This window comes from Protopterus annectens, chromosome 2.part1 (genome assembly GCF_019279795.1).
Source record: "Protopterus annectens isolate FY-2018-M chromosome 2.part1, PAN1.0, whole genome shotgun sequence".
Taxonomy (NCBI): Eukaryota; Metazoa; Chordata; order Ceratodontiformes; family Protopteridae; genus Protopterus; species Protopterus annectens.
Window position 1 is genome coordinate 488896102 of NC_056729.1, and position 14653 is coordinate 488910754.

General features: G+C 39.0%; 1 protein-coding gene across 2 annotated transcripts in view; it reads left to right on the forward strand.

The window, feature by feature from the left end:
* Positions 1–14653, forward strand: part of TBC1D9 (TBC1 domain family member 9) — a 790231-nt gene that overhangs the window by 512604 nt on the left and 262974 nt on the right. For both annotated transcript variants that reach the window (XM_044062283.1, XM_044062284.1), the window contains exon 12: positions 9817–10102. In XM_044062283.1, coding sequence (XP_043918218.1) covers positions 9817–10102 — 286 coding nt within the window. The remainder of the gene's footprint in view (positions 1–9816; positions 10103–14653) is intronic.

Below are 14653 nucleotides of genomic sequence, written 5' to 3' on the forward strand. Positions count from 1 at the left end.
AAGCATTTTTATTTAAAGATCTGCTTGCATAGTGATTAGGTTGTTTTTTTCTCAAACAGTTCTAACTTATTCATGCCCTAGTCTCTATTCAGTCTTATTTGTTACCATTAATTAATTAATTCATTTATTTTTTTAATTAAAATGCTTTTTCTTGGCTCATTATTTTTTTCGTATGTTGTCAGCCAGTATCTCTGTAACATGGGCAGCTGAACAGAACTTGACTTTCTTGTGTGTAGATAGTCAAGAGCTAGCATGCACTTATTATTGCTATTTCTTATTAACGAATTAAGGTTCATAACCCCTGATATCAAGCATAGCTTTACATATATGAAGGATATGGCCCAGTCCTTGTATTTGATGATCATCATTTCTACACAGGAGTAAGATGACTAGCAGATGGTGCTGACTGAATATATTTGAAAGTGCAAAACATAGTATGAGATGAAAAGAATGATACTACCCTGCAGGTTATGTTGTAGCCAGGACTGTATCAACAGCAAACATGGGAGAACTTGTGGTTTTGAAATTACTTTAGGTTGTATAACAGTATTCAACAATGTTGCATCAGAACTCTGACAGAGAACTGTTATTGCTACTAAAATATCTGGTACCTTGTTAGTCAAGAGGTTAAGCTTACAAAAAGGTGCTAATTAAATCCAAAGGTAAACCTGGAGGGGTCTCTTGCCCAAGACCCCACCAGACAGCAAGTATGACTGTTCACAGCACCTCACTCCTCATAAAAAACCCAATCCATCACTTCCCTTCCCCTCACCTGTAGATCAGTGTGTGTGTGTGTGTGTGTTGTACCTTTGAGCCATTTCAGTTTGTGGGCACGTGCATACAAGTACTGAGCACATGCAAGCTAGAGTGCCATTTTGAGTGAGCAGCCTATGTGTGTGTGTGTGTGTGTGTGTGTGTGTAGTAGTCAGTCAGTCAGTTTTTCTGTTATCCATCCTGATGTGTTTGTGTGTAATCAATGACTTAAATGAACATCCAAGCTTCATCGTCTTATTTGAATACACAAGACAAGCGACATAGTGTCAGAATGGGATCCAAAGTAAAACTTCTTCAAAACCATGAGACACGCAGTTACAATCGGAGGAATATACATAAGTGAATCATCCAAAACTCAAAACAACTCGCAAATGGGTCAGAAAGATAATTCAGTTACTAAAACTTGTTTAAATTATTTTTTTTTACTCTATGGATGAAAAACAGAGCATTCAAAATGACTTTCTAAATAAACAAAATGTTTGAAACTACAATATATTGATAAAAGTACTCAGAATGCTTACAAAAATGCTTGAAATACCTTCCAAATTGCATAAATGATATTTTCATGCAGGCTGCTTTTTCTGATAAAGGAGCATGTACAAAGGCATTTATTCTGCTTAATTTAGCTGGTTTGGAAGCCATTGGAAGGAAACGTTCATTTGTGTCTGCCCTAGCTGTGTATGCAGGGGAGGGGGAAGACCAGCATATTGTGGTACCGGCTCAAACGCGAGAAGACCCCAAGTACTTAAAATGTAAATTTAGAGAAATGTACAGCCCCCAAATGAATATTACAATGGAAAGACACTTATTTTACACAGGAGATCAAAAGTCTGGTGAAACGTTTGCAGCATATATAACTGATTTGAGAAACAAGGCAAAAATGTGCAGATTCAGGTGATTTAAGAGATGAGTTGATAAGACAGGCTTGTATGTGGTATTAAAAGATGATGCAGTGAGACAGATTTTGCTTTGAGGCAGTGATTTAACTTTGAACAAGGCAATAGAGAATTGTCAGATATATGAGCTCACAAAAGAGCCCACGAATATGCTTACAAATGAAAAAAGTATGCTTGCGTTGCCTTCCAGTGCTAATATTGATAGTATGCAGCATGAGGTTAAAAGACACAAAAAGGAATGGCTTAAGGGTGCAGAGCAGTGCAGAAACTAAAGATAATAAATAACAGCTGCACCAGAACTTACACACCAAAGATTTATTCTTAAAGACAAAAAACATACATAGATGTAAGCGCTTTCATAACTACACTGGTTGCTTCATCAGAGAGGTTAAAAGATATAGGTCTAAAAGCATGGTTACATCAGCAAAACCCAGAGCAGCTATAGTAAAACCTAGGGCACACTCAGTGAGTGAAGCAGAGAAGTGACTCAGCAAAACCTGTGACTAGCCTCATAGTCAATTGTCGTATTTGTGGGAGAGCTCATGAGCCCAAGCGAGAGAAGTGCTTAGCTTTTGGTCAGTAGTGCCACACATGTAAAAAGTGGAATCATTTCAAAAAGTTCTGTAAATCTAAAGCGGCACTCTCTTTTATTAAGAGAGAATTCAGAGAGCCAACTTGATCAACTAGAAATCTGCGACCCTACTTTTTATGTTGATGGTATGTCTGTGCTTGATGAAACAATCAATGCAGTAGATTTGTTGGCAAAGAATGAATAATTTTGTACTATTCTGACCTGTAGAACTCAATGTTGATACAGGTTCAAAGTGCAATGTTAAGTCAGCAGAAATGTTTGCCAAGGTAAACGCTGGTGAGAAGCTTGATTTGGCAAAGTGTGTGAAGCTTGTTGCTTATGGTGGTGAAGAAATTCATACTGAAGGCTTAGTAGTGCTTTCGTGTTATTCTGCTGGGAACAGCTATGACATGCAATTTTATGTAGTCAAGAGGCGTGTAGTCATTGTTAGGCCTCAAAGACCATGTGAAAATAGGATTACTTTCATTTAATAAGGAAGTCCACCATGTAAGCACGTGTAACCAGGAAAATATTGCACAAAATATTTTTTCTGACTGCTGATCTCTTTGAAGACAAGTTAAGCAAACTCCCAGTTGTGTACTCCATGAAGTTCGACCATGAGGCAAGTCTAGTCATCAGACCAGCATGGAAAATTCCAGTAGCCCTGCATGGCAAAATCAAAGCTGAGCTAGTCAGAATGGAGCATCTAGAAGTAATTTGTTTGGTGGATAAACCAACCTAATGGGCATTTTCCATGGTGGTAGCTCATAAGAAAGGCTCAGATGATATTAGACTATGTATTGATCTGACAGAGTTGAACAAATCATTAAAGCAACCTCATCATCCAATGCATACAGTCAAATACATTGCTGTTCTTATGCCAAATGCCACTTTTTTCTGTCTTGTATGCAAAAAGTTCATTTTGGCAAATTTTGCTTAACCGAAGGTCTTCTTTGTTAGCCACTTTCAGTACACCATTTGGAAGCTGCAGATTTTTGAGAATGCCATTTGGGATAAATTCTGCCAGTAGAGTATTTCAGTGTGCGATGGAACAAATTTTGTCTGGCTATCCATGTGCTATAATAGTAGGTGATATCCTTGTAGGATGCAGTGGTGAAGTCGAATATTATAAAAACCTCAGGAAAGTTCTGGAACATGCTCGTGAAGTGAATCTTTAGCTGAATATTCAGAAATGTAAATTCAGGCTACAGGATGTTACTTATGTGGGTCATTTGTTTACCAGTTCAGGCTTACAACCAGAGCCTTCCAAGCAAGCTGCAATTCTTGAGATGCCAGTTTCAGACAATGTCACATCCCTACAATATTTTCTTGGCATGGTCAACTGTTTGGGCAAGTTCATTCCAGATTTAAGTGCTCTTTCAGCATTGCTAAGAGAGCTGACACGCAAAAATGTAACCTTGTTCTGGTTGGAAAAACACCAAAGAGCATTTGATGTTCCTGAAACAGAAAATTGCCAGTCCACCCACTTTAAGATATTTTCATGTTCACAAACCTGTAACTCTTCTCTGTGATGCCTCAAAATTTGGTCTTGGTGCAGTTATTCTTCAAGGAGTCAGACCAGTATCCTGTGCATCCAGAAGTCTAACCCAAACCAAGATGCAGTATGCTCAAATAGAGAAAGAGCTCTTGGCAATTGTGTTTGCATGTTCGAAGTTCCATGATTATATTTATGGCCAAGCTATTCAAATTGAGACTGGCCACCAGCCTTTGGTCACTATTTTGAAAAAGCCAATGCACACAGCTCCTGCAAGATTGCAATGCATGATGTTAAAGTTGCAAAAGTACAGTTTTCACTTGGTTTACACAAAAGGCAATCTTTATCTCGCTGATACTTTATCCAGATTGCCCAGGAGAACCACTGAACAGCATGAAAATGAGAAACCTGATTTTGAAGTCATGGAAGTGAGAAACTTTTTGATGAGCTTAGAGCTCACACAGCTTCAGATCCAATTCTCCAGACACTCACCCACTTTATTAGTCGAGTATGGCCGTCAAAGCAATCATGTTAACCACTAGATGTATAGCAGTATTTTCTTTACAGAGGTGAGATTTTAATGGAGGATGGTATCATCAAGAATGGTCCAAAAGTGATTTTTTCCTAAAACCTTGCAACAAAATTATATTAAAATCTTACATTGTGGCCAGTCAGGAACTGATTCTACCAAAAGAAGGGAGAGACCATTAGTATTTTGGCCTTCTGTGTCAAAAGATGTTGAGAAAGAACTTTCAACTTGTTCTGTTTGTAATAGTATTAAACCACATCAACAGAAAGAACCACTTCACCTAAGCCTGATTCCTGAACTACCTTCATCAACAGTAGCTGCAGATATTTTTGAATGAAATGGTCAACATTAGTTGGTGTTAGTAGACTTATTCCAGTTGGTTCGAAATTGACCTACTTCCAAATTTCATGTCCAGAACAGTCATTATGAAGTTGAAGTGACATTTTTCTGTCCATGAGAGTCCGCACAAAGTTATTTCTGACAGTGGTGCACAGTTGACCAGTCAGCAGTTCAAAAGATTTGCTGAAAGCTAGGATTTGTTCATATCACTAGTAGTCCTGAATACCCACAGTCTAATGACTTGGCAGAACATGCAGTTCACAGTGTGAAGCAGCTGCTGGAAAAATCTAAACATGACAATACTGATGTTTTCCTAAATCTCAGAAACATTCCTCACAACAATCAACTTGTTTTGCCTGCCCAGAGGTTAATGTCGAGACAAACCAGAACCACACTACCAGTCAGTAAGAATTTGATTCCAAGTGCTAAAAACAACAAAGCAGTAGAAGCCCAACTCCTAAAGAAGTGTTTGTCCTAAAAGTTCTGCTATGACAAAACCAGCAAGCCTTTGAATCCATTAAAAGAAGGAGAGATAGTGAGGATGCAGGCAGAGAAAGGATTTGACTGAATAGGACTTGTGAAACTTTCATGTGAAGAACTGAGATTCTACATCATTGAGTCACAAGGGATGGAATTCAGGCAGAATCGGAAACATTTACTACCAGTGTCAAAGCCAGTGTTACAGCATCTTGCTTGTAATAGAGATACTACCAGTGTCAGAGCCAGTGTTACATCATCTTGCCTGTAGTAGAGACTCGAGTTCTCAGAGTTATTTGTCTAATGTTCCTGTTCCAGAAAATATAAGACACTTAGGCTTGGGTGTTCATTTAAGTTGTTTATTACACACACACACAGGATGAATAACAGGAACAGAAAACATAAACGAACAAACTGACTGCAACACACATACATGCTTTCACTTCGGCTGCTCAGTCAAAATGGCACTCTAGCTTGCACAGAGGTTAATGTCCTGAAGAAGAACATTCCCCAGTGACTGTCCCTGTTGCTAAACCCAGTTCTAATTATTACATTACGAGGTTAGGTCGTATCTGAAGACCTAATCCCAAATACACAGCAACCCGGACATGATTGTTATTGTTTGTATATATCTGTATAATTTGCATGCTCCTCCAGCTGTCATTTTCATTTGCATGAAAGATTAGTCAAAGAGGGAGCATGTAGATCTGAGTGTGTGTGTTGTACCTTTAAGAGCCATTCCAGTCCGTGGGCATGTGCATGTAAGTACTGAGCACGTGCAAGCTAGAGTGCCATTTTGTCTGAGCTGCCGGAGTGAAAGCATGTATGTGTGTTGCAGTCAGTCAGTTAGCTTGTCTGTTAGTTTAAGTTTTATGTTCCTGTTATTCATCCTGATGTGTGTGTGTAATAAATGACTTAAATGAACACCCAAGCCTGTCTTATTTGAATACACAAGACGAGTGACACCACCCACCAGTGAAAGTACGCAAAAAGCTGTCCTTATTTGCAAAATGGTGGGAAGAAATTACCCAGGACATGTGGCTCTTACAATCAATAAAAATAAAGCTACTGCCTACAGTTTCAAAAAACTCAGATTCTAGGATATTCACCAAGTGCCTAAACAGCAGACACCTAACACCTCCCTAGGTGGAATGTTTCCTAAAACAGGACTCTATATAATTGGCACAAAAAAAAAGTGTCAAGGACAGGAATTTACTCTAGATGTTTCATTCTAACAAGTAAATAATGTTCTTAGGGACATATTATGGACTTAGAGACAAAGCAAATTCCTATTAGTACCAAAGTTCAAAATGTTGACATTACAAAACCATTACCTTAGATGTTCCTAGTAGGCCTCATGGTAATATTGGGTTTGAAAGGTGCCTGTCTCCACATCCGCATAGCTTGTGAATGATCAATAATCCCAGTGAATGATATCCATGGTGAAGTGATCTTGATGATGGACTCTGAGCTGCTCTGTCCATCATCGCTTAAAGATGATGGACTCTGAGCTGCTCTGTCCATCATCGCTTAAAGTTGTAGACTCGAGCTGTGTTTGATGTGGATGTTCTGGAAGTGAGGCACTTTTACACATTGATGATTTTGTCACTTGGAAATGCAGGTATCCCACTCTTCAGCTTAGTGCAGCAGGGCAAGAGGGAGTTTGGGGCAAATGAGTTTTCCGTTATGTAGCAAGGGAAAATCCCATATACCTTCACTCCTTTTACTCTTGATTCTGCACCTAATCAAAACATTCACAGAGGAAAGTTCAAAACTGCCTCATGGTGACTAAGCAGGGTGAGGTTTTTAGAGTCCATGGTCCCTGTTGGTATAGGAACCCCTCATGGTTCTAGCCATATGTCTCAAACTCTTAATGTAAGAAACCTGGACAGAGCCTAAAATAATGGTGGGACAAAGGCCCAAAACTAGAGACCGATTTTAAATATTGCTCTTATAAACTTAGGAAGTTCCTGGAATAACAGGGTTTGTGTTGGCATGCATTTTCTAAAGGAAGTGAAGTCAAAAACTGAAATGTATGTCATTACTTAGTGACTTCAGTCTTCGGTGATTTGCCAGAAAACCATAAATTTTATAAGGAACACACCAAATATGTGAGACAAAAATCTGGACATTCTGCGAAAATCTGGACAGTTGAGAGCTATGGTTCTAGCCAAGTAAGCCATTCACTGTTCAGGAGACAACCAGGTCTAACGGAGAGCCTTACTGTTGCTGTAGGCCCTGTCATCCCTGTGGTCCACTTGGGAGGATTCTAATTGTGTGGTATAAACAGAAAGCCTTGCAATGAACAAAGTGGAAGAGTTTCTCCATTTGAGTGTAGCAATATATTTTACGGTTTACTATCAAAATTTGGAAATCTCTTCTTCGAGTAATGACTCATTCGAACCGAATGAGCTAAAGTTACACCAGTGTTTCCTCACACCAACAAACACAGTAATGTCAATAATGTATGTCTACATTATCGACATTACCCAACTTACCTTGCATCCAGCGATGTCCTGCACATGCCTTGTAGGGGGCAAGCCCCCTGCATCCCCCACAACCCCTGCTAATTATATGTTCCAACTCAGAGATCGGTCTACAGTGAGGAAAAGGGTAATTTTCCCGATCCCCACTGTAGTGCGATCCAGTTGTAAACAGCGACATTCAGAATCACAAATGCAAGCTGCATCTTGCTTGTCTGGAAGCGACGTAATTTCAACTCGGGATTTTCAAATTTTGCACCTGTACCCTTGACCATCTGAACAACAGTAAACTAACTTTCAAACATTTGCTAGTAAACCATCCTTTACTGGCCCATTCTGTTTACAGATAGTTTTGATGTGTCTGACACTAGTATAATGTAGGTCTCTGTTATTCAGTGATTGAGGTGGATATGTCTGCTATTTCTGCCTACCAGTTTTTCATTTATTTGTTTCATTTTATTTTTATTCATTGAATAAATCTGTATTAACCAGCTACAACTTGGGCAAAAAAGCATGTGCAACAAGTACAGTAAACATTCATGAGAGATAATGTGACGTCATCATAGACTGTTGTCTGACTTGTTGAGGGCAGAATTATGGAACAGAACTAGTTTGTCACGCAGTTCCTTAAAGATTTCTGCATATTCACATGCCTTTGAAGAACCCTTCCTCTTTACTTCAGGACTGACCATGTCTTCACAATCCCTTTTCAGACCTTTGTTTCTTGAAAACTGTTTTTCCAGTTGGCCCTCACCTCTCCTTACAGGATCTCAGAGCTGCAGGGTACTCCCATGCAAGGGGAACCTTATGTGGGCTTTCACAATAATTTGGTGTGCATTAGGGCCAACCCGTATTCTTCCTAAAATTAGTGTCAGATTCTTCCCCGAACCAGTCCATTCATCTCCATGTTTTCTTTTCTGAGGCAGAAATCTGGGTAAAAAGGGCCCTTAACATTTTGGAAATACATCTCAGCTCATGTTTTATCTTTGTTGGACGAAGGAGATTAGGAAGACAGTACCTATTCGTGTCTTTGATTTCCGAAAGAACAGTTGCCATGCAAACTAATTCCAAATGGATTGCCAGTTGCATTATATTTTTGCATTTAGGTGGTTCACAATCCATTAAGACAAAGGTCAAACATGTCTAACATCAAATGATCAATGAAATATATCAAACACTCGAGTATCAAATACACAAAACACCAAACCTATAAATCACAAAAGGAAAACAGTTTTCCATTTGCAGTCTTTAAACCACAACTCCACTACATCACTTAGATTCTGAACAGCAATTGTATCACATAAATTTTTTTTTTTTTTTTTAAGGTATATGGTAAGGTTAGGGACAGGGTCAAGGTTATGGTTAGCAAGTATTAATTAGATGGTGAAGGAGCAGGGTCTATATTACATGATCGAAACCTTAGCTTATTGAACACCTAAAGGTCAATCACAAAATATCGAACCCTTAAGATGGAAAATGGCCGTTTCCACACAGGGAAACAATGTTGTTGACCAAATAAAAAAAAAGAAGTTATAAACAGAAAGATCGCTCTACAGTGGAGAAAGAACAAAATCCGCCTAACGGTCAAACGACTCATTTCCTTGTGTGGAAACGGCCATTCGCAGTTTTCAGACTTCAACATTTTCTGATCAACCTTTAGGTGTTCGATAACCTAAGGTTTCAATCACTTAATAGGGAACCGAAGGGGCACCCCTCTGCACCAGCTTAAAATGGATGCTGTCTCTATCCCAACTTACTTGTAGGTCGACTAGTACAATAACAACGTTTCTTCTGTTTGTTTGTACTGTTAGTCCTACTCTGGTGTTCTGGTTCCATTTGATCCCCACTCTGCAAAAAACTTGCTTTGAATTCCTGACTTGGCATGGGATTTTAAGTACAAGAGATAAGAACTGGGAAAGCATGTGAGTAGTTGTGAGCAGTTGTTAGTCCTGAAGAATGCTGGAATGATTGAGCATGCGCAATGGAAGTCAGCAACAGCACTGATGTGCATTCCATGCTATAGTAAAACTATATTTAAAGATAATTTCTGTTTCTCTGTTTTGGGATACTTTTGGGTTTGAAGAATATAAGCTGCAGGTTCCTTAAATCTGCATCCGTGACAGGTATTGCTATTGCCCTTTGGCCAGATTAATCGTTGACTGTTGCAGCCACTTAATCTGGTGTCAGAATCTTGTAGCTTTGCACATAGAATTCAGGCTAGGTCATTACCTGTACCATTTTTTTGCTTCCAGGTGCACTGGTGGATCAGGGTGTGTTTGAAGATTTGGCACGCGACTATATCCCACAGCTTTATGACTGTATGCAGGATTTGGGAGTCATCTCTACCATCTCTTTGTCATGGTTCCTGACTTTGTTCCTCAGCGTCATGCCATTTGAAAGTGCTGTGGTTGTGGTTGACTGTTTCTTCTATGAAGGAATTAAAGTGATTTTTCAGCTTGCTCTCGCTGTCCTGGATGCTAATGTCGATAAGCTGCTAAACTGCAAAGATGATGGGGAAGCCATGACTGTCCTTGGAAGGTATGTGAGCAAGTGAAGTTGTATTTCATTTTTCCATTCACTTTATTTCAATGTTTATACTTTTTCCAAAAAGGCCGTTGTGCAGTTTAACGATTACCCCTTAGAAGTCATTTGCTGGATTGTGTTGGATCGAAACCAGTGAAGGAATAAAACTGCTGAGCTTTGTTTTGCTGAGTTTCTACCTTCTCCAGTGTTGCATGACCTTAGAGTTTGTATACTTTCAGGGAGTGTGTGAGTGTGGGCGTGTGCACATGTGTGCGTGAGTGTGCGCGTGTGAGTGTGCACACGCGTGAGTGTGTGTGTGTGTGTGTGTGTGTGTGTGTGTGTGTGTGTGTGTGTGTGTGTGTGTAAGGTGGTCTATGCCCTTGCAAAAAATATATCTTTTCAATTTGTGCCATTAGGTTTAATTGCATTTTTTGTTGTGATTAGTTGTTCTTACATAGTTGTGAAGTGAATATGTTCTGATCTTACATAACAGAAGCATCAGAACGCGTGTATGCTTCATTTTCTGCACCTGTATTGTGCATAATTCTTTTTCACTTTTTTTTTTACTTTGTGCAAAGTGCTAGCCTGATGTACACTGCAGCACAAGACTGTAGTGGTGTCCGTTAAGTCATATAAGTACTGTATTGACTTACTCTGTCATATTTACTGCTGTAACTGTAAATTGATCACTCCCTCTCACATATGATTCACACTTTTGTAAGCAATTTATTATCTATCCATCTGGCTATCTATCTTCCCTTCACAACTAGAAGAAACCAACAAATTTCGATTACAATTTAAGGCACACCTACTGAATGAAACCAAATACCTCTTCACCCCTTGTGGTCACTTCCCCTAAGTCATGCTAACCCATTTGCCTACTTCTCTGTCTCTCCTTCTTTCATTTAATCAAATACTCTGCAATGTACCACTTTTCTTTATACAGTGTAAACACCTGTCACTTAAATGTTATGCTTATGTATGAGGGTTCTTGTCTTAATTGTCAGTTGAATTATTACAGTTTTTTTTTTTTCGCTACAAGACATTTAAAAATGTTTTTTTTTTGTGAAATCTATTTGACTTTCATCTAGACTGTGTTTTCCATTGCTCACTTTTGATCAATGCACTACCCGTTAAACAAGTATACATAAAATAATAAAAAATAAATAAATTCTGTTATATGATAATCTGTTGAATAAACTGGTCCATGGACATGTTTCAGCCATGACTTGGACTATTACACAAACACAATAGCAGTAATATGAGTAAAAGCAGAAGATTTTTTTTTTAAAATTGGCATTAAATAAAAATGAAACAAAAGCACACAATTGCTTATTAATTCACATTAACAAGAAAACGTCAGATGTTTGGCAACGCAAGTTCTCAGAATTAAAGAATAAGAAAGTCAGTTGAATAGATTCATATACGAGTACAAAGTTCAGTAGGTTTACCCTGCAAAATGCGTAATATGAGTGGCCTAAGGAGATGTGTTTTAAGTAACATTTTATATTGTGCTTTAATGTTTTATATGTCAACACATTATAGCAGACTTACATCTTACAATTTTTGTTTTTACTATTTAATTCCTTGAAGAGGGGAGGCAAGACATTATATAGTGTGCATGTGTGAACTAAGGGTTTAGAGACTATTTGATTACCTAGTTTGGGTGAATGTCGTGAGATAGGTTGTAGGAGTTTTTTTAAGTAGTTCTTTGACTTCAGATGTTTGAATGCTTTGCAATAGAATGGAGGGTATTTTGCAGTGTTATGCAGAAAAGCCACTGAAGGGGTGATGGGGGACTTTTAATATAGTACCAAAGTAATTACATGGTGGAAAGAAATATTGTTTTATCTCCTTTATTGTTTGCTTGTCCAACATTTTGCCTACTGAGGAAATAGGAAAGATCTTATTTGTGCCAAGAAACTACTGCATGCCAGAATTTTTTGGCTTCACTTAAGTACATTGTTTGCTGTTGTCTAACATGTACGTTAGTAATGTGTTTTTATCTTGGCATTTGCTTCAGGCTGTGGTAATTTGTTAAAAGTTACTTTCTTCTCTTTTCCATTTTGAATGTGCATCATCACAAGTCTACCATTTTAAATTGGTGGTATGTAGTGGGTTGTTTTTACCTGTCCCTTTTCGTCTGAATAGAGGGTAGAGCTTTTCCTCAGTTTGGGGTGATGCAATTGTAGAAAGGTGGTAGGGCTAAGGTTGGAGCTAAGCTATTATAAATTGTACTCCTGTCTCTGCCATTGGCTCCTCCAGCACACACACGTTCTCACAAAAGAACAGTACTGCAGATAGTTGTTTATCTGAAACAAGCAACCATGAAGCAAGTGGGCAAAAATTATACAATGCTAGAATCAGAGACTCAAGTTCCAAACCATTAGAGTTGGCATCAGCTTAAACAGCATGAAGCATGATTTAGTCATATCCCTAACAACACTGTTAAATCTCAGCTTCCATACAGATTTTGTACCAAGGAAATGGAGAACAGCTACAGTCATTCTCCTGCATAGGGGAGGACCTTCCACAGACCCAGGCAGTTATAGACACATAAGTCTGACTAGCCTCATATGGACAGCCATAGAAAGACCTATCATGGAATTAATCAATCAGGATTAGGGAACCTCCAAACACTGGACCCTTCGCAGTTTGAATTTGTCAAGGGCGGGTCATGGTTACTCAACCTGGTGGATTTTTTTTGAAAAGTTCACCAAAACAATGGATGGTGGCAAAACAGTACACACAGCATACATCGACTTGTACAAAGCTTTTTGATGCTGTTTCCCACTCAGGCATAGAAGAAAAGCTAAATGAAAAGGAACTGTACCCCTATGTCACCTACTGGGATTGCCAGTTGGCTCACAGGTAGGCCACAGATAATCAAAATAGGGGGAGTTACCTCCACAAAGAGACCAGTCACCAGTAGAGTCCCTCAGGGTTCTGTGCTGGGACCTCTTCTGTTTGGCATCTATTTTTCTGAAATAAAAGCCAATACAAAAGGGCTCTGGCTGACTAAGTTTGCAGAAGACTGCAAGCAAAGAGCAGTCATTGAATCCCCAAATGACTTGGCCATCCTGCAAGAAGGTTTGTCTCAAGTAAATGGTTGACTGAAAGTAAATGTCAAAAAATGTATTGTATCTTTTGGGAACTACCATAGAGACAAAAGGCCTCTAAGAGTTGACTCAGTTGTTCAGGATTTGGGAACTTATGAGGACAGTGACCTAACTTTTGACCAACATGCATCTGTTGTTATAAGAATGTTCTTCTATATTGCACAACTTATAAACAAAGGAATTGTGTCTAGATCTAGGAATGTCATTGTCCCCCTTTATTCAGCCCTCATTAGGCCAATCATTGAATGTAATGCCCCTTTGACATGTATCTCTAGACACATGCAACAACTACAATGCCCGGAGAGGTATCTTACTAAAAGGATACACTGCCTAAACAACAAGTCCTACATGGACCAACTCAAAGTCCTGTCACTATGCTCAGTATCCTACAGACTGCTAAGAGACCTGTGCCTGGCATACAAGGCATCCTCTGAGCCGTTATTGATGGATTTGCTGCACATCATCAAGTCCGATAACATCAGAAACAGTTGGTCTAGTGATCTAAACCTCTTGTTTTATGGAACATCAACAGACTGGTTTGGAGGGAGAGTTATGTCTTGCAGAGGACACTGCTGCTGTGGAACAGACTCTCCAGTCATATAAAACAAAGTTTATCCCTGTCCATATTCAAACACAGCTTAGATCTATGGATGAGAAACAGAACATTTATCCCAGGTCTGGCCCCTATACTACTAATGGACAGAGCCAGCTCCTAAATAATTTATCTCATGCATGAGTCCCCTTAAATTATGTATGGTTATTTTCATTAGGGGTAACATATAATTATGAACCATGGGATGGATAAGGCCAATCTGTAACCAAATAGGATAGGTTATTTCATGCACACAAAAGGAAATTGGCTAGGCATAAAATGGCCTGCAAGGGCAGCTAACCTAGTACTTAGCTATGAACCTACGAACCTATGAACTTCTCAGCATCAGCTGTGCAACCAGTACTCAAGGATTTTAACACAGTGCGCTAGTTTAGCTGTTATTTTTAAAAAAAAGAAAGTTGGTGCAAGATAATGGGAAGTGTTTTAGTCATTCAAGATTCTCCAGCCTTCATCTCTTTTCTGCTTTTTGATACCGTATCCCATGATTATGGAAGTACTAAGGCATTGGTTGGAATCAGAATGTTACATTGCATTGAAAACTGAAAAGACAGGATTTAGATCAAAAGATCTGAATGGTGATGGGAAAGAAGGCATCTTGAATTATGTGGCAGTTTAATCCATAATGGGATAGTATATAGAATTTGGGTGTACTGCAAGCGCTCGCGTGCTATATGATTATGATACAGTTTCTTGCTGCCACTTGCTTGAATAGACAAGTGCTGGAATTCCCACCGATTTGATCTGCTGTGAATATATAGGTCCCGTAATGCTATCAGAACCCCCCCAACTGTAACTGAAAAACTCCCTTCCAACTCCATAACTCCAAAATCCCCC